Genomic DNA, 21,658 nt, shown 5'->3' on the forward strand with positions numbered 1-21,658 from the left:
AAATATTGGGGGGGGGGAGATAAACAGGGACCCAGGAGTGGGGGGGGACACACACCCAATTATTGGGGACACACCCAATTATTGGGGGGGCACCCAATTATGGGGGGGGGCACACAATTATGGGGGGGACACCCAAATGCCCAGGGGGGGGGGATATAAATAGGGACCCAGGTGCCTGGGGGGGGGGGGGGGGGCAGCCCCAAGTTTTTTGGGGTGGTAGAGGGAGAAATGGGGACCCAGGGATCCAGGTGGGGGGGGGAGGGGGGGGCACACACCCACGTGTTTGGGTGGGGGGGGGTCCCCAAATGTGTCGTGTGTGTGTGTCCCCCCCACAAAGGGTTGCCCTGACCTCAGCTCATTATTGGGAGTGGGGGTCCCACAGCCACGGGAGGGAGGGGTCCCGAGGGGGGGTGGGGTCCTGGGGGGGCGGTTCCGGGGGGGGTGGGGGGCGGTCTCAGGGGGTGGGGGGCGGTCTCGGGTGGGTGGGGGGGCGTTTCCGGGGGGGTGGGGTCAGAACTGCTCCTCAGCGTCGGGCACTCGGGAGTCCCGCAGGTACTGGAGCCGCTCCAGGGTTCGGTCCAGGTCCTGCTCCCCCACCCGCCGGTTCTGTCGGGTCCGGATGTTGACGGTCCGGCGGGAACGCTCCTGAGGACCCACAACTTGGGGGGGGGGGGGTAAAGTTTGGGGGGGGGGGGGGCGTCAGCACACAGCACCCCCCTCCCCAAAACCCCTCCTCAGCACCCAAAACCCCCAGGGAATTCCCCCCCCCCTCCCCCCAGCACCCACCCTCTGGGACACCCCCCCACCCAACACCCTATTTTGGGGGGGGCTGAGCACACAGGACCCCCATCAGCCCCCCCCCCCCCCCCCGAAAAAAAAAAAAAAAAAAAAAAAAAAAAAAAAAAGAAAAAAGAAAAAAACCAAAGCCCCCGGGGCACCTCCCGGATTCCAGGAGGGGTCCCAAGGGGGGGGGGGAATCCCAAGGGGGTCCCCTCGGGTTCTAAAGGGAGGGTCCCAAGGGGTCCTGGGGGGGTCCTGGGGGGGTCCCATGGGTGCTGCCCCCCCCCTCACCCATCTGGAAGTTGTAATGGGCCAACTGGGCTCTGCGGATCTTCCGGGCCAGGGTGGCCCCAGCGTCCCCGTCCAGATCGGCCACCAGGGCCACCCCCCGCAGGGCTGCCTGGACCTGGGGACATGGGGACATGAGAGGGGACACGGGGGACGTGGGGGGGGACACGGGGGATGTGGGGGGGACACGGGGGACGTGGGGGGGACACGGGGGATGTGGGGGGACACGGGGGATGTGGGGGGGCAACAAAGAGATATGGGGGGGACATGGAGGGGACAAAGAGGGGACACGGAGGGGGACATGGAGAGGACATAAAGGGGACATGGGGGGGACATGAGAGGGGACACGGGGGACGTGGGGGGGACACGGGGGGTGTGGGGGGACACGGGGGATGTGGGGGGGGCAACGAAGAGACATGGAGGGGACAAAGAGGGGACACGGAAGGGACATGGAGGGGACATGAGAGGGGACAAAGAGGGGACATGGGGGGACACAGAGGACATGAGAGAGGACACAGAGAGGACATGGGGGGGACATGAGAGGGGACACATGGGGGGATGTGAGGGGGACACAAGAGGTGACACAGGGGGACACAGATGGGGACATGGGGGGGAGCATGAGAAGGGGACACAGGGAGGATGCAGGGGTGGGGGACATGAGAGAGGCTGTGGGGGGGACACTGGGGGACACAGAGGTGACACTGGGGGACACAGAGGTGACCCCCTCACCTCCCGGGCGTAGGTCCTCTACATCAGGTGACAGAGGGATGACCATGACCTGCAGTGGGGGACAGCCAGAAGGGCCTGCAGACAGTGGGGACACCGGGGTGTCACCTACAGCCACAGGGTCCCCACTGTCCCCACAGGGTCCCTGTGACATTCCCATTGTCCCCAGGGTGTCCCCATTGTCCTCAAGTGTTTCCCAAGCTCCCTGCTGTGTCCCCCAGGGTGTCCCCATTATCCTCAAGGGTTTCCCAGGCTCTCAGGGTGTCCCCAGGGTGTACCCAGGGTGTCCCCAGGGTGTCCCCCATGTGCCATCCCCACTTCCCTCCAGCCCCAGAGCTCCAACAATGTCCCCATTGTCCCTGTGACATTCCCATTGTCCCCAGGGTGTCCCCATTGTCCTCAAGGGTTTCCCAGGCTCCCTGCTGTGTCCCCAGGGGTGTCCCCAGGTGTCCCCAGGGTGTCCCCATGTGCCATCCCCACTTCCCTCCAGCCCCAGAGCTCCAACAATGCCCCCATTGTCCCAGAGGGTTCCTATTGTCACCAGAGGTTCCCGGGGCTCCCTGCCGTGTCCCCAGGGTCCCCAGGCTCCCGGGGGTGTCCCCAGGGGTGTCCCCAAGGTCCCTCTCACCAGCGTCCCCCCGTGCTCTCTGCCAGCACTGCCACCATCCTCTCCACCGAGCCCAGAAACCGCGCGATGGATCAGCACCGGGCGCTCCACCCCCCCGCTGGCACTGGGCAGGGGGACAAAAAAGGGGTGAGGGGAAGGGTGACAAAGGTGACAAAGCAGCAGCCACCCCCTTCTCCAGACCTGGTGTACTCCAACTGGAACCTCTGGGGCAACTGGAAGTCCAGCTGGATGGTGCCACACTGGTGGGGACGGCCCAGCGCGTCCTGGATGTGGACGTCGATTCTGGCACGGGGAGAGGGGGGGATTTGTCACCAAAGTGGTCCCCAAGGGGACACTTGGAGGGAGGTTGGGGACATCCCCCAGGTCCCAGAGGTGTCACCTTGGGGCCGTAGAAGGCGCCGTCCCCAGGGCTCAGCTCCCAGGGGTGACCAAAGGCACAAAGGCTCTGCTGCAGCTGCTGTGGGGACAGAGGGGACAGAGTGAGGGACACGGGGACAGGGGGAGGGGACAGGAGGACAGGGGGAGGGGACAGAGTGAGGGGACAGGGGGACAGGGTGAGGGAGACATGGGGGACAGGGTGGGGGGACACAATGGGGGACAGGGTGGGGGACAAAATGGGGGATAGGGTGAGGGGACAGAATGTGAGGGCCACAGGGAACAGGATGGGGGACATAAGGGACAGGGTGGGGGGACATTTGTCACCTGCTCAGCCTGGTCCCAGAGGTCGGGGTCCCCCAGAAAGGTCGTGGGGCGCGTGGCAAGGGCCAGGTGGAAGGAGAAGCCCAGCACAGAGTAGACAGAACGGATGAACTCCAGGGTGGCAGCAACCTCAGCCTCCAGCTGGGGACAGGAGGGGACAGTGAGACAGCAGGGGGGACAGGGGAGGGAATGAGGAGGGAGGGGGGATAAGGGGACAGAGAGGGGACAGAGAGGATGGGGGACATGGAGGGGACAGGGAGTGGATGGGGTGGGAAAGGAGGGGCCAGGGAGGGGATAAAGGGGACAGGAGAGGATGGGGGGACAGGGAGGGGACAGAGAGGGGACAGGGAGGGGACAGGGAGGGGACAGGGAGGGGACAGGAGAGGATGGGCAATGTGAGGGGACAGGGAGGGATTGGGGGGGTCCAGGAGGGGACAGGGAGGGGATAGAGAGGGCACAGGAGGGGCCAGGGAGGGATTGGGGTGGCCCAGGAGGGGATGGGGGTGTTCAGGAGGGGATGGGGGGTCCAGGAGGGGATGGGGGGGTCCAGGAGGGGATGGGGGTGTTCAGGAGGGGATGGGGGGGGGCCAGGAGGGACCAGGGGGGTCCAGAAGGGGATGGGGGGGTCCAGGAGGGGATGGGGGGGTCCAGGAGGGCCGAGGCACCTGCTGGGGGGGTGCAGAAGATGTGTCCATCGTCCTGCTGGAAGCGGTGCAGCCGCGTCAGCCCCCGCAGGCTCTCGGGGTTCTCGTGCCGGTGCAGAACCCCAAAGTCTGCAAAGCGCAGGGGGAGCTCCCGCCAGGAGCGAGGGCGGTGGCTGAACATCAGGCTGGGGACAGCAGGGGACAGGAGAGGGACATCGGGGGGACAGGGACATCAGGGGACAGGAGAGGGACAGGAGAGGGACAGGAGAGAGACAGGAGAGGGACAGGAGAGAGACAGGAGAGGGACAGGAGAGAGACATGGAGGAGACAGGGACATCAGGGGGACAGGAGAGGGACATCGGGGGGACAGGGACATCAGGGGACATCAGGGGGACAGGAGAGGGACAGGAGAGGGACATCAGGGGGACAGGAGAGGGACATCGGGGGAACAGGGACATCAGGGGACATCAGGGGGACAGGAGAGGGACAGGAGAGGGACATCAGGGGGACAGGGACATCAGGGGACATCAGGGGCACAGGAGAGGGACATCGGGGGGACACAGAGACAGGGGGACACAGGGACAGGGGGACAAAGAGTCGAGGGACACAGGGAGAGGAATAGAGGGACAAGGACACGGGGACAGGGATTGGGACAGGGGGACAGGGACATGGGGACACAGGGAGGAGGGAGGGGACAGGGCTGTCAGAGGCGCTGTCACCCCCCATGTCCCCTCCTGTCCCCCCATGTCCCCTCCTGTCCCCCTGTCTCCCCTCCTGTCCCCCCGTGTCCCCTCCTGTCCCCACTCACCAGTGTGCCGGGCAGTTCATGGGTTTGAGGGACAGTCCCTTGGGGTCCTCCTGGTGTCCCCCAGGGGAGGTGACACAGAAGATGTGTGGCCCGTAGTGCTGCCAGTGCCCCGAGAGCTGCCAGAGCTGGCGGCTGAAGAGGGTGGGGGTGACAACCTCTGAGAAACCCCTCTGCTGGTACTCACTCTGAGGGGACAGGGGGACACCATGGGGACACCATGGGGACACCATGGGGACACCATGGGGACACAGGGGACAGTCGTGGGGACAGAGGGACACAGGGAAGGGGACAGTTGTGGGGACAGAGGGAAAGGAACAGGGGGACATGGGGACAGGGATGGGGACACAGGAATGGGGACACAGGGATGGGGACAGTGGGACACAGGGATGGGGACACAGGGATGGGGACAAGAATGAGGACGGGGACAGAGATGGGGACAGGGGCATGAGCCCAACCCCACTGGTGCAGTGGGATCCTAAGGGGCTCAGCTGTGGGGTGACAGCACAGGAGGGGGGGGCAGGGGGGTCAGGGTTGAGTGGGAATGCACTGGGGTGCAGTGGGGTGCTCTGGGGTGCAGTGGGAATGCAGTGGGGTGCTCTGGGGTGCAGTGGGGTGCTCTGGGGTACAGTGGGGTGCTCTGGGGTGCAGTAGGAATGCAGTGGGGTGCTCTGGGGTGCAGTGGGGTGCTCTGGGGTGCAGTGGGGTGCTCTGGGGCAGCCCTACCCTGATGAACTCCACCAAACTGTTGTAGATGTGGGCACCCCGGGGGAGGAAGAAGCAGCTGCCGGGGCTGAGTTTGTGGAAGAAAAAAAGCTCCTGTTCCTAAAAAAAAAAAAAAAGAAAAAGTAGAGATGTTATTAAAAAAAAAAAAGCAGGAGGGGCTACTGGGGGGGCACCCAGTGGGTGCTCTCCAGGGCCCCCTGAGTGTGGGGCTCACCCTCCCAATCCGTCGGTGATCCCTCCGAGCCGCCTCCTCCCGGGCTCTCTGCCACCCCCCGAGGGCTTCTGGGGTGGGGAAGGCCACAGCAGTGACACGCTGGAGGGACAGAGAGTGTCCCCTCCCCTGCCAGGTGACAGCTGAGGACTGCAGGGGACAAAGAGGAGTCGTGAAGAAGAGGTTTTGGAAGAGGTGTCCCCAAAGGTCCCGGCAGAACCAACCGTGAGGAGCTGGAGGGCGAGGATGAGAGCGGTGTGAGGAAGGAGGGGACCCGGGCAGAGGTGGAGGAGGGGGCCACACCTGTGGGGACAGGGTTGGGGACAGTGTGGGGACAAGGAGGGGACACCTGGGAGGGTGTCCATGGGCAGAGCCCCCCCCTTCTCTGTCCCCACTCCTCTGGGTGTTACCGGTAGATGGTGGCAGTTGGGGACCTCAACTCCTCCTCCATCTGCTGCAGCTGGAAGGGGTTGTGCTGGGGAGAGAGGGGACAGGGACAGGGCTTGGGGACACTGAGGGGACAGGGACAGGGCTTGGGGACACTGAGGGGACAGGGGAACAGGGACAGGGGCACAGGGACAGGGCTTGGGGACACTGAGGGGGGACAGGGACAGGGCCTGGGGACACTGAGGGGACAGGGGAACAGGAACAGGGGCACAGGGACAGGGCTTGGGGACACTGAGGGGACAGGGACAGGGCTTGGGGACACTGAGGGGACAGGGGCACAGGGGACATTGGGGGGGGACAGGAGGGTGGCACCAAGGGGAGGTGCCACTGCTCCCCATTCGTGTCACCCTGGTCCCCTGACTGCCCCATGAGTGTCCCCACGTTGGGCTCCTTTGCCCCATCCTGGGCCAGGCTGAGGAGGGAGGTGACAAAGTGACAAAGTCTCACCTGGAGGAGCTGGGCCAGCTGTGGGCGGGTGGCCACCAGGCGCTGGAAGCGGTGGCCCTGGCGGGCAAAGGTGACACAGGCGTCCTGCAGGGCTGGCAGCTCGTCCCCTTGCACTGTCCTGGGGACACGGGGGAGGGGTGGAGGGGACAATCTGGGAACACCAGACCCCGGCGGGGGGGCCGTGTCCCCTCCCCCACCTCCCCTTTTACCTGTCCCCCATGTGGAGGTCACAGAAGAAGCCATCGTGGGTGGCCCGGCCACCACAGAAGGTGGCCCCAAAGAAGTCCTGGGCCACTGCCCCCAGGACGCAGGCACCCGACTGCCAGAAGGCCTGGAGGGGACAGGAGAGGGGACATGGGGACACAGGGGGGGTGAGGGGTGGCCTTGGGCTTTCCCCAGTGTCCCCTCTCCCTGGTCCCCAGCCCCACCGTGCGGCCCTCGGGAGAGGAGAAGTCCAAGAGCTCCAGCTGGGTGTCACCCACCAGGGGACAATCCAGGTCCTGCAGGGTCCCGTTCACCCGGGCCACCAGGGTCACCTCGGGCAGGTCACCCCTGTGGGGACAGCAGGGACAGCATGGGGACCACGGGGACAAAGAATCAGGACACCATAAGGGGAGCTGGGGACGCTGTGGGGACAATGGGGACACTGTGGGGACCCTGGGGTGACACTGTGGGGACAACAGGGACACCATGGTGACACTGTGGGGACACCACAGGGATCCAAGGGGGGACACACACACAACAGGGACCCAATGGAGATGCTGTGGGGACCCTGGGGACACGGTGGGGACCTTACAAGGATGCTGTGGGGACAACGGGGGCCCCGTGGAGACTCCAGGGACATTGGGGACACCGTGCGGAGCCTGGGGACAGAGTGGGGATGCTGTGGGGACACCATGGTGACCTTAGGGACATCGTGGGGACATCGCGGACCCCGGGGGGCCTACCCCAGCTGTTGGGCCACCTGGAGGGGGGTGGTCTGGAGGGCCCGGCCGGGCAGGTGCCTCCCGCCGGGTAAGGAGATGCGGATGGGGGTGCCCGGGATGGGCCGTTCCCCGCTGCTCCCATCCCCGCTCCCCTCCCGCTGCTCCGCTCGCAGCCGCTCGAACAACCGGAGCCGCTCGGGCAGGCGGGGGTCGGGCCCGGTGACCTGGGGGGAGGAGAGAGGGGGTATCAAAGGTCAGCAGGGGGTCACGGGAGGGGTTAAAGGGGTCCCGCGGGATCCCAGGAGGGGATCCCAGGAAGGGTTCCAGGGAGGAGGGGGTCCCGAGGGGGGTCCCAGCGCACCCGGCTCCTGCGGGGAGGTCCCGGGATGACGAGCCGGGCAGCGGCGCGGACGGACATGACAGGAGTAGCTCCGCCCCTTCCGGTGCCCCCCGGAAAACTCGGAAAGGGGCGGGGTTTAGAAAAGAACCAATCAGCGCCGAGAAGCGGGCCCCTCCCCACCAATGGGCGGGCGCGAGGGGTGGAAAGGCGGGAAGGGCGCGAGCTCCCTCAGCGGGGAAAGGCGGGAAGGACGCAACCAAGGGGATGGCGGGGGGGGGGGGGGGGGGGGGGAAACGGGCACCGGGAACCCCAAAAAGTGAGGCCAAAAGGGGGAAACGGGAGCCCGGGAGGGGAAAAACGGAGACCGAAAAGGGGCTTAATGGCCCCCGAGCCCCTCGCAGCCCGCAGAGGTTGGGGGAGGCGAAGAAGCCCCCCCGAGAAGCGCGGGACCCCCTCAGAGCTGTGGTAACGTAGACCCCGCCTGAAGCCCCCTCAGGGCTGAGGTAACTCCCCCCCCCCCAGTTCAAAGCGCAGGCGACACAAGAAAGGCTCCGCCACCACCTGGGTTTTTTTTGGTAATTTTTATGTATATTTAACCCTACACCTTTATCAAACATATATGATGGATTCTAGCAACTAAAAAAAAAAAAATCAAACAAACAAACAAACAAAAAAAACCCCCATCAAAATAAAATAAATCAAGTAAAATTCCAACTTCATATAAAAGCCACTGTGGGGCTCCGTCTGTGAAGGATGCGAGATGGGATTAAAAAGTGATTGTTAATTATTATTATATACACACACGTAGAAAGTCAACAGTGTTCCCAGGGGAGAGAAAAAAACAAGCTGGGAGGGGAAGGGGGGGGGGGAACAACAAAATAATAACAAAATAAAAGATTTTTCACGCTGGGGGTGGGTAGGGACCCCTCCTCGCTGGGAGATCGTGGTAGGGTTGGGGTTTGGGTGGGTTATTGAGGAATTTTTGCCTTTTTTGGGGGGATTTTTGCCTTTTTGGGGTATTTTTTTTTTTTTTTTGCCAGCTGGAGGGGGGAGCGGCGCCCGTCGCTGCAGAGAAAGGCACAGGAGGGGTCAGGGGGGGCTCTGCTGCCGCTCGGACCCTTCACCCCTCTGTGGCAGCAGGTGGGTTGATGGGCTAAAAAAAAAAAAAAACAAAAAAAAAAAGCAAAAAAAACCATCCCGACCTTTTTTTTTTTCTTTTTTTTTTTTTTCTCTTTAAACTCCCGAGTTTCTATTCTGGGAGCATTGCTTTTTTTTTTGGGTTAAAACGTTGGGTTTTCTCTTTTTTTTTTTTTTGTTCCAAGTCTCGCGCCGACTGGGTGGGTTGGGGAAGAGAAATTGGGAGGGCGGGGGGGGGAAACAAATAAAAATTATTTAATTTAGGAGAAATTTGAGAAGGTTCTGGGGAGGGCAGGGGGAGTTAAAGGGCGGGGAAGCCGAAAAAAAAAAAAACGGGGAAAAAAAAAAAAAAAAAAAGGAAAAAAAACCAAGTGAAAGCTGCTCTGGACAGCATCCGGGTGCCTTTGCTCAGGAGCTGGGCATCTGCTTCAGTACCTGGGGGGGAAAAAGGGGCGTTTGGGGGCAAAAAAAGGTGCCCCCCCCCTGCCGAAGGGGGGTCGGGGTCGTTTGAGACTATGGAAGGGGTCTCTGAAGGGCTCTCGGGGTCTGAAATCAGCGCGGGGGGTCCTGACCAACACCCCGCCCCGGTTCCCCGCTCCGTCTCGGTGAGCTGGGCCACCCCCTCCCCCCATGCCTCGACCTCCCCCCCCCCCGGCACCCCCCAACTGCTCCCTGGGGAGGGGGCTGAGCCCCACGGCCTCACGGGCGCGGGGGGCCGCGGGGTCCCGGGCTTGGGGAGCTCCTTCCCGCCCGACGAAATGCTCCTTGATCGTCCCTTGGTGGATGGTCGGGTGCTCCATGGGGGACGGCGGGGGGGCTGTGGGGAAGGGGACCCCCGGGTGGTCCCCGGCCGAGGGGGGTTGGGTGGGGAAAGGGACCCCTGGGTGGTCCCCGGGGACGGGGGGAGGCGGGGGGGTGGGGAAAGGGACCCCCGGGTGCTCGATGGAGGGAGGCGGGGGGACGCCGTGGGGCAGGGCGAGGGGAGCGGCGGAGGGGTCCTTGGAGAAGGGGTTGGGGTGCTCCACCCCCGGCATGCGGGGAGGGACCGGGTGGTCCCTGGGGAAGAGGCCGCCGTGGTCCTTGGCAGCGGGCGGGGGGCCGGCGGGCGGGGGTCCCACCGGGTCCCCCCGGGGAAAGGGAGTCCCGTGCTCCAGGGGAGGAGGAGGGGCGAGAGGAGGGGGCGGCGGAGGCGGGGGGATGCGGTGCTCGAAAGCGGGGTTGAAACTGTTGGTTCGGAAGTTGTTGACGCTCTCCGGGAAGGGGGGGGGGACGACGTGCTCCTTGTAAGGGGGTGGGGGGAAGCCCCCCATGCCCGGCAGCTCCGAGGCGCCCGTGGGGCCGTTGTCGAAGGTGCCGCCGCCGCCGCCGCCCATCTCGAACCAACCCGAGGCGCGGTTGGCCTCGCGCCCGTGGCCTCGGTTGCCTTTGCCCAAGACTCGGATGGACTCCACCGTCTGGATGGGTTCTCCCGACATCCCCCCACCCCTGCTGGAGGAGGAGGAGGAGGAGGAGGAGGAGGAAGAAGCGTTGTGGTAACCCAAGGTCTCGATGGGAGCCCCTTTTTCCTCGGTGCTGTCGGGTAAGTCCAAGCAAGAGGAGGAGACCCTGGTCTCGATGCGGTGGTAGTGCTCCTCCTGAGGTTGAGGGTCTCCCTTGGCAGCACCCAATAAATTCCCCGCCTCGCCGGAGCTGGTTTTGGAAATCTGCCCAAAATGTTTCTCCTCGGAGGGTTTCCGAGAGGCGTTTTTCAGCATGTTCTTAAACTCCATGGTGGACGTGGCGGAAATGGAAGAACCCAAAGGTTTTTCTGCCGACGCTCGAGCGGCGGCGGGGCTGGAGAGGGGGTTTGGAGAATTAAAAAGGGAACGGTGGGGAAGGGAGTGAGGAGAATCCGGGTATTGCTTCTGCGAGAGGCCGGAGTGCACCACGGCTTTGGCCAAATTGTTGTGGTTGGAATCCGGGGTGAAAAACACCTCGTTCTTGCCGGGAGAAGGAGAACCGTCGGCCGTGGAATCCTTCCCGCGGAGGCCGTAGCTCCCGTAGAGCCCTGGGGAGGAGGCCAGGGGGTCGCAGCTCTCGCCCTGCTCCAGGATGGACCTCATGGATTGAGGGAAGGAAGATTTGACACCGAATTCTTGAGCTCTTTGCCCGTAGCTGGACAGCACCGGTTGGTAGTCGGCGGCTTCCGCGAGTTTGCTCGATTTGAGGATCGACTTGGTGGGTTTCTTCTCCAGGTTGAGCATGGCCGAGGGCGGCGGCCCCGAGTAATCGAAGTCCCGGTAATCTTCATCTTCTTGGAAAGAAGTGTCAGGGTAAAACTTCTCCTGAGAGGAGTCCATCAAAGAGGAAGGGATCTCCATGCTGTCTGCAGGAGGTTTGTACCGGCCGGCCGGAGAGTCCCTGCCCAGGCCGAAGGCTCGGTAGGTGTGCACGGAATTGGGAAGTTCCTGGGAATATCCATCATCCCGGCTCTGAAGAGGTGACCTGGTGCTGCTGGGAGTAGAAGAACCCGGGCTCATAATTTTGGAGAGCAAGGAGATGGTGTCAACGTTGCTGGAGGTGGGTTTGTCCATCATCTCGTCCTGGGTGGGGGTCCCGCTCCGCTCGTCGCGCACCGGCGTCCCGTCCACATTGTCCATGGAAGTGCTGGTGGGAGCGCGCTGGAAGTCGGAAGCGTGGCTTTCCGTGGCCATGGTGGATCCCAAGCTGCTGAGGATGGGAATATTCAAGTTGAGGCCGCTGAAGCCCGGGTTGCCCTTCAGGAAATTGTGGATCTTCATCTCCAAGCTGGGAGACGGAGGTTCCGCCTCCAACTTGGGTTTCGAGATTTCCGCGGATGGAGCCAGGGAGGTTTCCGTCGGCAAAAGGGAAGAAGGGCTGGGAGGGTGGGAAGTGGGAAATCCCAAGGAATTGCTCGGTGGCTTAAAAGCAGAGCTGGAGAGGCCCCCTGGGGCGTGGGCAACGGGAGCTTTGTTGACTGAAGTTGAGGAAACCTCAGCGGTCGAGGAGTTTGGAGAAAACCCAAAAGTTTTGGCTACGAAAGGCTGGGAGTTGGCAGGGAGGTTCCTCCCCTTCCCACCAGGAATTGTGGTGTTGGCTGGGGAGGCTGCCATGCTCTGTGATGCTGTTTCACTCGACTGCACAGTGTTTCCAGCCACGCTCTGGAGGAGGGATGACAAACCTGGAAGAAAAAGGAGGTGGGTGTTGAGAAACTCCAGGAAGAGGGAAAGGGAAAACTTTAAAATGCTTTTGTCAAGTGGTTCCCACCAACAATTTTGGTGCTTTAGGTGAGAAAACGATTTGGTTTCGTGGCACTAGGAGCCAGCAAAAGGCAAAATGCTTGCCAGAGGCTCAGGTTGAGCAATAAATATCAATTTCAACGTTTATCTGAGGGAAATGGGTCATAATTCATCCTGGTTTTGTAGCCAGGTGCAAAAAAGACACGGATAAATGTGGGTGCTGGCATCAAACACCCCGTTAAGACCCGTAACCTGCTTGGGTACCTTGCAGAGCTGGTGCTGTCTGAGTCTGGGTTTTGGAGAGAGCAGATAAAATGCTTTCAGGAGTTATTTCCACTTTGGAGAGAATATTTGCTAAAGGGTTGGAAGGAGCAGCTGGAGCCCCCAGGCCAGGAGTCTTCAGGCCACTGCTTAGAGCTGTTGGGCTCGTTGGGGTCCCGGGAGAAGGTCTGGAGGCAGGGCTGACACCTAGGAGAGAGGCACACACCACTCACACACCTTGTTTTGCCAACAAAAAGTTGGGATTTTTTTTTGAGGGAAGAGGTTCTCCAGAGCTTGATGTCAACGAGCCCTCAGAACTCCTTCACCAGGTTTCTTTTGAGGCAACTGAAGCTTGGGAAGGTTTCAGCACTCACCTGTGTTCTTCATGACTGAGGTTAAACTGCTCAGAATGGAGCTGATCTTGGCCAGGTCCACGTTGGCCAAGTTGGGCAAGGCCAAGGCCGGGGTCGGCGGGGCAGGCGCCGCGCTCGCCGCTGCCTTGGGAGGAGCCGGAGGAGCCGGGGCCGGCGGCGTTGTCACCGTCACCGAAGTGGTGGCTGTGGATGGTGCCACTTTGGGGACGTTTTCACTCTTGGTGGGTGGTGGAGCTGGGACTGGGGCTGCCTGCTTCTCCTTCCTTTCTTCCACTGAAGCAGGGAGAGGGAGAAGAAAAGAGGAACCATCACTGAAGGGTTCCTCAGGGCACAGGATTCCCAACGATTCCCAACGGGTTCCTCAGCCTTAAGATGGATTCCACGAGTGGTTTGGGATCAACCACAGCCAAGATCCCAGAGAAGATCCAAGCCCAACAGCACCAAGCTGCAGGTTGGCTTCATCCATCCCCCTTCCCCCCAAGGCTTCCTCAGAAAGGGTGTTTTATCCCCAGGGAATTTTTTTACCCACTGGAAACTCAGCCTTGCCAACCCACCAATGATTTTGGAGGAATCATCCTCCACGTCGGAGAGCTCCATGTCCTCCACATCCCGGTTATCTGTCACAGGTTCTGGAGAGATCATCTTCCTGCTTCCTGCCACAGGAGAGTGGGAATTGTCTTCCTCCCCCATCCCCTGGAAAGGGGACTCGGAGCCAGTTGGGGAAGGGGCATCCATGCTGGGAGAAGGGACAGGAGACTCCTCTGGATCAGGAAGCGTGGCTTTCAACTGGTCCAGCTTCTTCTTGAGGTTGCTCACTCGATTGGCAAAAGTTTTATAAGCCTAAAAAATGAAAGGAGATGGGAGATGTTGGGAGGTGTCCAATAGAATTCCTATTTTCCAGCCTCCTGCAGCCACCCCACCAGAGGAAGAGGGGAGAAAACCCCATCCTTACATTTGCCACCACCTTGACCTCCTTGTACTGAGCCTCGTAGAAGATCCCCGCGTTCTCCAGGGCCTCCGTGAGTGAGGGCCCGTTCTTCACTTGCTTGTCCAACCCATTGACAAACTCTTCCAGCTTGGAACTGGCTTCCTCAAATTCTTTGGAGAACTTCTTCCCTCCTGTTTTGTCTGCAGGATGAGAAAAAGGAGGCCATGAAGTCGAGATCCCAAAAGGATCCTCAGATGGGGAAGGGGTTGGGAAGGTCTTAAGAACAACGTGGATCTTAACAACCAATTTTTCAACCAATTGACCTTCTAATTTTTTTTATTTTTTTTTTTTAATGGGGTGGGTTTTGATGAGCAGGTTCAAACAACCCCAAATTTGAGGCTGATTCTTGGAAATTTTTTTGAAAATTCCTCCAGCTGTCACGACAGGTTTGTTCCTTCCTTTGACAAGGTGAGGTTTGGGCTGCTCAACCCCTTTCTTTACCTTTTAAACATTTCAGGGTCTCAGTGCTGCACACATCCACTCTCATGGTGGAAAGCTGCTTCTCTTTCAGCTCAATCTGATCTTCTGAACGTTTGTACAGGAGCAACTCATCGATGAGAGATTGGGGCTGGGGAAGAACAAAAAGCAAAGCAAAAAAAAAAAAAAAAAAACAAAAAAAAAACACATCCTCAGCACATTCCAGGGAAGAGAAACCCTCCCCGACAAACAAGGGTGCCAAGTGATTCCCAAAGCAGGGCTGGTGTGGAAACAAAACTGAGCCAATCCTGGCATTTTTAACTCCAAATCTGCAGGCTGGAGCTCAGGGAGTGGAATTCTATCAATTTCCTGGCTCTGAGGGTTGGGAAAAGTGAGTGGAGATTTTTCTTATCTTTTTTTTTTTATTATTTATTTAAACTTACACACTCCTCGTGCTCTTTTTGGGGAGCCTGATTGTGATAAATTTGTTGCCACCAACTCCTCAACCACCCTGAACATCTCCTGGGTCAGAAGCACCCCTAGAAACCTCAGAACAGGACACCTGGATTTCACAAAGCTCCCAAGAGGACAAATCTATGGAACAACCACCTGGCTTCCCACGGAGCTGCCAGTGGCCTTGAGCTCCAGAAAAACTTCAGGCCAAGCTTGAGGAGAGGGAAGAGTTCCCACTTGCAAACTTACTCTGAATTCAGCCACAATCTTGGACTTCAAAGCAGCTTTTGGGTTGGTAGAGGCTGTGGGAAGAGAGAAAAAAGGATGAAGAAACCCAAAATACTCCAAGCTGACTGAAAGTTAAGAAAAAGCAGGAAATGAGAAATGTTTTCAGATATGTGAAGGGAAGACTGAGCTTAGGGGTTAAATTTTCCCCTCCAGATGAGGAGGAGAACATGCTGGGAAGGTCCCTGAAGGCTCTGGGAACATGGTCACATGCAACCCAGGTCAAGGAATTCTTTTATTCCTGCTTTTTAAGAACCTGCTGGAGGATCTGAGTGGCTGTGACCTCCTCCATCTCTGCCCCGGGGAAGAGAAATCCCTGCAAGGGGAATACTGTTTCCCAGGACTTTACACCTCTCCCCAAAAAAGGGCAAATAATGCTTCCAGTGAATTTCCACACCTCCAAGTAGGGGAATATCATTTCCAAGGAGTTCACTCCTCCCTAGAAGGAATATCACTTCCTAAGAGCCAGACTCAGAGCTGCCACGTGCAGCCCTTTGGCATTTCCAAGCCCCAACCACACTCCCAACTTTAAAACCTCTCCCAGCTCTACTCTGCCATCTCCCTAACAGAGAAGGGGGAAGGAATCCCACAGTCACAAGACCCCAAATCCATTGGGTTTGCCCCAAAAGAAGAGAAAGCTCTGATGAGAGGCCACGTTTGGGTCAGGAAAGCAGCTCGTGGTGTTAAGGCAAGGAATCAACTTTGCCAAACTCTTTATTTATCAACCAGCTGATCCCAGGGCTCAGGAAGGGGATTTTATGGACCAGTCAAAGCTTTAGGAAGAGATGAGGAAAAAATGACTCTGCTGGAAATGCAACTCCTGCTACAAACTGCACTGCTGGATGGAAAAGACTTTTCTGCACTCCCAGGCTGCTTTTAGCTTGCTGGTGACACCAAGGCAGTGGCCACCTCCTTGCTGCCAAAGTCCTCTCTGTCTTCTCTCCACCTCTCAATATTTTAACATCAGCACCCAAGAGGTTCTACACCAGCTCCTTCCTCTCCAGAACCTCCACTCTCATTTCCTTCCAACACCTCATGGCTGCTCCTGCTCTCCGTGATTTCTCGAGGTCTCTTCCAACCTCCTGTTGGATTTTCTGGTGGTTTATTTATTAGTCCAGAAGGAATCTAAAGAGCCTGGAAGAAGCATGCTGGCTCCTGGCTGAGGCCAGATAAGGTGCCCAACTCTGGGCCAGCCTTTCTTCTCTTCTGTGAGAAGACAAATGGTTTTGGGTTTATTTTTTTTTAGATTAGTTCAGAGAGTTCCCATGGGGGGTTCCTTACTTTGTGATTTCTTCCACGGCTTATTCGGTTGTTTGTTCAGGGTTTCTTTCAGCTGCTTCTGAGTTTTGAAAGTGGTACCTGGAAAACATTTTTTTTTTTTTTTTTTTTTTTTTTTTTTTTTTTAATTGGCAGACTGGCATTCCTTGCCTTGAAGAACTCAGGGGGGGTTGGTTTGGTGTTTTGGTGCCACAGGGTCAAAAACGGAACAGAAATTTGGTTTAAAACGTTTGGTTTAAACGACCAGAAATTTGGTTTAAAATCCCTCAAGCAACTTCCTTGGAGGAGCTGCTGGGTGCCCTGAGTTTCCTCAGGAATGCAGCAAGCCAGGGGGTGCTCTGCCAGGTTTAAATCAAGTTTCTCTTTGCCCTTGCACTGAGTTGAACAAAAATCACAGCAAAGAGTGAAAAGAAAGGAATAACAACAATTAAACACCACCACTCAGCTCCTGAGGTTGGTTTTTAACCCATCAGCATTCAACAGGCAAGCAAGACACACTGGGAAATACCTCAGTGGCAAACAATCTAAAATATTTTTGTGCTTTCAAGCCAGAAAAATTGAGAAATTTCAGAACCTGACGTCTCAACATGCAACTAAAATCTTTCCACCTGGTGAAACTTCAATGTTCCTCCTGCCAGGACCCTCCACACCACCCAGGAGGGTTTCCCAAAACACCTTTTTAGCTCTTACTGACCAAAAAAGCAAAAATGTGGACTCACTTCCTTCAAATATCAGCTAATTCTAACTATCCTCACATATTTCCAGCTGCCACGAGTCACTGCAGAAACTTGAGGCCACTTCAAGCTCCCCTTCCAACTTCTTTCCAATGCCAAAATGAGTAAGAAAAAAAGAAAAACCAAACCCAAACACAATCCAGTTGGTAAAAGAGACTCAAAAGCAGAGCCCAGGCCACAAAGGCAAAGCCAAAACCCCCATTATTGGGGGCTGGAAGGATTCTTTTCAACTTCACATTGGGTTTCCTCACAGCTGGTGTGGAAGGATTGGGAGAAATCTTTAGGAAGGTCCAAAAAAAGGAAGCAGGCAGCACCTGGCATGGTGCAGATGGGGAAAGAAGAGATTGGGCACAAATAACTCATTGGATTTAGTTTGAGGTGAGAAATACAAAGGGTGAGGAGCTTACTCAGAGCTTCTTTGAGGGCCAGGATGGTTTCCTCAGGGTAGACATTTCTGTCCTCCCAGATTTTGAAGATTCTTTCAATAGATTTGGAAACAGAGGGATCCCTGGAATTGAAAAAGAAAAGAGCAGGTTGGGTTTATTGGTTTTGTTTTGGTTTCTTTTGGGAGAAAAAAGAGGGAAGGAAAAAGGGGGGGAGAAAAAGGAGGAAAACAGGAGGGAAGAAGGAAGGGAAGAAGGAAGGGAAGAAGGAAGGGAAGAAGGAAGGGAAGAAGGAAGGGAAGAAGGAGGGGAAGAAGGAGGGGAAGAAGGAGGGGAAGAAGGAGGGGAAGAAGGAGGGGAAGAAGGAGGGGAAGAAGGAGGGGAAGAAGGAGGGGAAGAAGGAGGGGAAGAAGGAGGGGAAGAAGGAGGGGAAGAAGGAAGGGAAGAAGGAAGGGAAGAAGGAGGGGAAGAAGGAGGGGAAGAAGGAGGGGAAGAAGGAGGGGAAGAAGGAGGGGAAGAAGGAGGGGAAGAAGGAGGGGAAGAAGGAGGGGAAGAAGGAGGGGGAAAAGGAGGGGGAAAAGGAGGGGGAAAAGGAGGGGGAAAAGGAGGGGGAAAAGGAGGGGGAAAAGGAGGGGGAAAAGGAGGGGGAAAAGGAGGGGGAAAAGGAGGGGGAAAAGGAGGGGGAAAAGGAGGGGGAAAAGGAGGGGGAAAAGGAGGGGGAAAAGGAGGGGGAAAAGGAGGGGGAAAAGGAGGGGGAAAAGGAGGGGGAAAAGGAGGGGGAAAAGGAGGGGGAAAAGGAGGGGGAAAAGGAGGGGGAAAAGGAGGGGGAAAAGGAGGGGGAAAAGGAGGGGAAAAAGGAGGGGAAAAAGGAGGGGAAAAAGGAGGGGAAAAAGGAGGGGAAAAAGGAGGGGAAAAAGGAGGGGAAAAAGGAGGGGAAAAAGGAGGAAAGCAGGAGGGAAGAAGTATTTTTGGGGTGCAAGTGACTCACTTGACCAGGGAAGCAGCCTCGGAAGCAGCCTCGGGCAGCACCTCGGCGAAGGCGTCGCGGAAAACGATGGCGTTCTTGCGTTTGCAGTTCTGGATGACATCGTTGGCCAAGTAGAAAAGGTTCAGCCGGTGAGGAAAAGCAGCTGGAAAAACCAAGGAGAAGGAGGAGATCACCACCCAGCTGGCAGGTACAGGGTGGTAACAACACAGAAGGGGTTTTCTTGGAGGGGGGTGAAGCGTTTTGGTCAATGAGTTGATGGGTTGGGAGTTGAAAGGGTTTAAAGTGGTCCCTAAGGTGGTGGTTTCCTCAGGGGGGTTCCACCAAACCCCACTGCACTGCAGGTTTCCTGCTGGGAAGCTCTTGGCACCTCCTCTGGTCCAGAAGCTTTGGTGGGATTAGGAAGTCCAAGGGGGAAGAGGAGACCAAAGGAAATTGAGGCTGCATGGGAAGACTCAGATGGGTTTGAGCCTCAAATGCTCCAAGGTTGGATGAGAGGAAGTTAAGAGCTTCAATCCTCACCCAATCCTCTACTCCTCCTCTTCTCTCCCAATTTCCAGCTTTTTTTGTTGTTGTATATTTTATCCTTCCCACCAAGCCATTCCAACACCATTCCAGCTGCTGCCATGTCCAGGAGCCTCAGCTCCCATCTCCCAAAATCCTTCATAACAAAAACCACGACGAGCCCAAGAATTTGTCACCAGAAACTGTGTTGGGTTTGGGTTGTTTTTTTTTCTCTCCAACCCCCACCCTGAAGCTGCTCAGGCAGCACCATCATCTCCCCCAGACAGAGCTGATCAAGAGCTCTATAAAATGATAGATATAAATTATAGATATAAAATTAAATCCCTCAGGATTGGAGTGGGGGCACTTTCAGCTCACAGAAACATTTTGGTCAGAAAACTCTTGGCCAACAACTCCAAGCCCTGACCCAGGAGGGAAGACATGGAAAGCAACAGATTGAAATCCCACCACTTTTTCCCTGAAAGGACCAAACTCTTGCATGCAACACCTAACTCTGACTTAATAAAAGATAAGGAATCAAAAGGTCCTTTGTTTTTTTTTTCCCTTCATACACACTTGACATGGCCTGAGTCTCCTGCAAGAAACAGCCCAACTCAAGGGCTTCACCCTTGCTGGAGATGCAGACCTGAGCCACAAAGGAATTTCTCCCCCTCATTAAACACTGACACCTTCACCAGACAGGGAAAAAAAAATAAAAAAAATAAAGGAAAACCCACCCCAAGCAACCCAATAACCACGGGGAGTTGCCAGCTGACAGGGGTTGCTCCAGGCTGAGATGCTTCAGGAGGAACTTGGGCAGGAGATCCTGGAGAGGGAAACCTTGGAAGGCTTCTCCTTGGGCAGGAGGAGTGGAAGGGAAAAGGGCAGCACCAAAACCTTGGTGACCCAGAGGGAAACCTTCCCCCAGGTCCTGGGTGAGGAGCTGTGATGAGAGACACCGAGGGCTTGGGAAGGAGGGTCCTGCAGGACCTCCCTGGGGCCAAAGACCTGTCAGAGGGATGAGGATTTTCCAGGAAAGGTGTGGAAGGAGGGCAGGGTCAGCTTCTCCTCCCCAGGAGAACCTCAGGCTCTCACCTTAACTCTCCCTTATCACAAGGAGGGGGGGAACACAAATCGGGAATCGGGAGGGAAAGAGAAAACAAAACTCTCCCCAACCTCCCAGGAGATGGAGGGCACAGCAAAAGGAAGCTCTGGGATGGGAACCTTATCTTGGTCTGGCTGCCAAGCTGACCTGAACTCCTCCTGCAAACCCTTGGGGCAGCGGGGAGATAACGCGGCCGTGTTTAGACTCCTGGAAACATTAACTTTCCCACAGAGCCTCAGCAAAAAAAAAAAAAAAAAAAAAAGCGTGCAAAAAAATTAAAATTAAAAAAAAAGTGGCAAAGCCTTGGCACCCCGACCCCTCACCAGACTAAAAACCTCGCGAAATAATAACGTTTTAGAAGACCCCGCGCAGCACCCGAGGTGTCACCAGCGCTCAGGTGCCGCTGCACCACCCCGAGGGAGGAGGAGGAGCCCTCCTGAACCCCCGAATCCTCCGATTTCGGTTCTGTCAGCTCCAAAACCTCCGGCACAGACACGGCCCCATCTCCACCTCTCCCCCACCTCCCCCCGCCCAACCCCCGGGGCTCGATCCTCACTTCCAGACCGGCACCAAGGCTCCAGGGGTGGGTGCCGGGTGTCTGTGTGTGTCCCCCCTCCCCAAAAGCTTCGGGCCCCCCCCCAAAACTCACAGCGCCGGAGCCACTTCATCCAGTGGTAAACGATGGTGCTGTGGTGCCGCTTGTTCTCCAGGCACCACGAGGAGAGGCCCTGGATGGACTCCATGGTGTTGGTCACCGCCTGCAGCTTCCGATCGAGCGAGGCCTCCAGCGCGCCGGCCGAGGAAGAGGAGGAGGAGGAGGAGGCGACGGCCGAGGAGGAGGAGGAGGAGGAGGCCCGACCGCCGCCTCCGCCGCCCGCCGCCATCTTCCCGCCCTGCTCCCGGCTCCGCTCTCGGCCCGGGAAGCAAAAGCAGCAACAACAACAGCGGCGGCGCCTCAGGAGGAGGAGGAGGAGAAGGAGGAGGCGGCGGCGGACCCCGCCGCGATGGGGCGGGGAATGCGACGGCGCGTAACGCCGGGGCCGAGGAGGAGAAGCGGGCGGGCAGCGCAGCGGACGCTCCGCGTCAAGGCCTCCGCGGTTCCCTAAGCGCCGAGTCCCGTGTCCCGTCCCGTCCCCCCCCCCTCCCCGCCTCCCTCTCTTCAACCACCCCCGGGAGAGAGGCGCAGCGGCGGCGGCGGTGGCGGCAGCGGCGCCGTTTCAGGGTCCGAGCCCCCCCGCAGGCAGCGCCCGCCCCACCGCCGCCATTTTGTGCCGCGCTCCCTCAGCCGCGTCCGCGGCGGCGCCCCCCGGGCTCGGCCCCCCCCTTGCCCGCCCCCCCCCCTCCTCCTGCTCCGCCACGGCCGCGCCGCCGCCTCAGGCGCCTGCGCTCAGCGGGGGCGGCGCAGGCGCAAAACCGCCCCGCCCTCCGCGCCTGCGCAAGATCCGCCCGCCCCTTCTTCCTCCTCCTCCTCCCCTCGGCAAAATGGCGGCGGCGCTGAGGAGGGGAGGGAGGGAGGGAGGGGAAGGGCCTGAGGGGGTGGAAGGGTGTGAGGGAGAGGGGATGGTGGAAATAAAAATTAAAAATGTGTGGTGGAAATAAAAAGAAACTGTGGTGGAAATGAAAAAAAAAAAATGTGGTGGAAATTGAAAAAAAAAGGTGGTGGAAATGAAAAAAAAATGTGGTGGAAATGAAAAAAAAATGTGGTGGAAATGAAAAAAAAATGGTGGAAATAAAAAAAATGTGGAAATAAAAAAAATGTGGAAATAAAAAAAATGTGGAAATAAAAAAAATGTGGAAATAAAAAAAATGTGGAAATAAAAAAAATGTGGAAATAAAAAAAATGGTGGA

At 57.8% G+C, this 21,658-nt stretch overlaps 2 protein-coding genes across 3 annotated transcripts; both read right to left on the minus strand.

Moving 5' to 3' along the window:
* Positions 1-464: 464 nt before the first annotated feature.
* On the minus strand, positions 465-7,795 carry TARS2 (threonyl-tRNA synthetase 2, mitochondrial). The gene is given in 21 exon segments (XM_071732653.1): positions 465-659; positions 1,072-1,186; positions 1,798-1,809; positions 1,811-1,855; positions 1,857-1,872; positions 2,423-2,478; positions 2,480-2,525; positions 2,603-2,704; positions 2,803-2,879; positions 3,125-3,281; positions 3,807-3,950; positions 4,574-4,758; positions 5,297-5,395; positions 5,511-5,657; positions 5,732-5,810; positions 5,918-5,982; positions 6,402-6,519; positions 6,611-6,732; positions 6,830-6,953; positions 7,349-7,551; positions 7,689-7,795. Coding segments are annotated over 21 exon segments (2,118 nt in total). The 5' UTR covers positions 7,746-7,795; the 3' UTR covers positions 465-510.
* Positions 7,796-8,433: 638 nt separating this feature from the next.
* RPRD2 (regulation of nuclear pre-mRNA domain containing 2) lies at positions 8,434-21,138 on the minus strand. Of its 2 annotated transcripts, XM_071732645.1 has the most exons (11): positions 20,460-21,138; positions 18,205-18,346; positions 17,241-17,341; positions 16,103-16,180; positions 14,786-14,838; positions 14,108-14,234; positions 13,631-13,806; positions 13,233-13,518; positions 12,679-12,951; positions 12,308-12,511; positions 8,434-11,985 (listed from the first exon to the last, which is right to left on the minus strand). In XM_071732645.1, exons 1-11 carry the CDS (start codon positions 20,692-20,694, stop codon positions 9,233-9,235), a joined length of 4,428 nt encoding a protein of 1,475 aa, XP_071588746.1. In that variant the 5' UTR covers positions 20,695-21,138; the 3' UTR covers positions 8,434-9,232. The 2 variants fall into 2 exon arrangements, with proteins under 2 accessions (XP_071588746.1, XP_071588747.1); XM_071732646.1 differs by lacking the exon at positions 16,103-16,180.
* Between the last annotated feature and the right edge of the window lie 520 nt (positions 21,139-21,658).

This window comes from Heliangelus exortis, unplaced genomic scaffold, assembly GCF_036169615.1.
Source record: "Heliangelus exortis unplaced genomic scaffold, bHelExo1.hap1 Scaffold_281, whole genome shotgun sequence".
In the NCBI taxonomy this organism is placed as follows: domain Eukaryota; kingdom Metazoa; phylum Chordata; class Aves; order Apodiformes; family Trochilidae; genus Heliangelus; species Heliangelus exortis.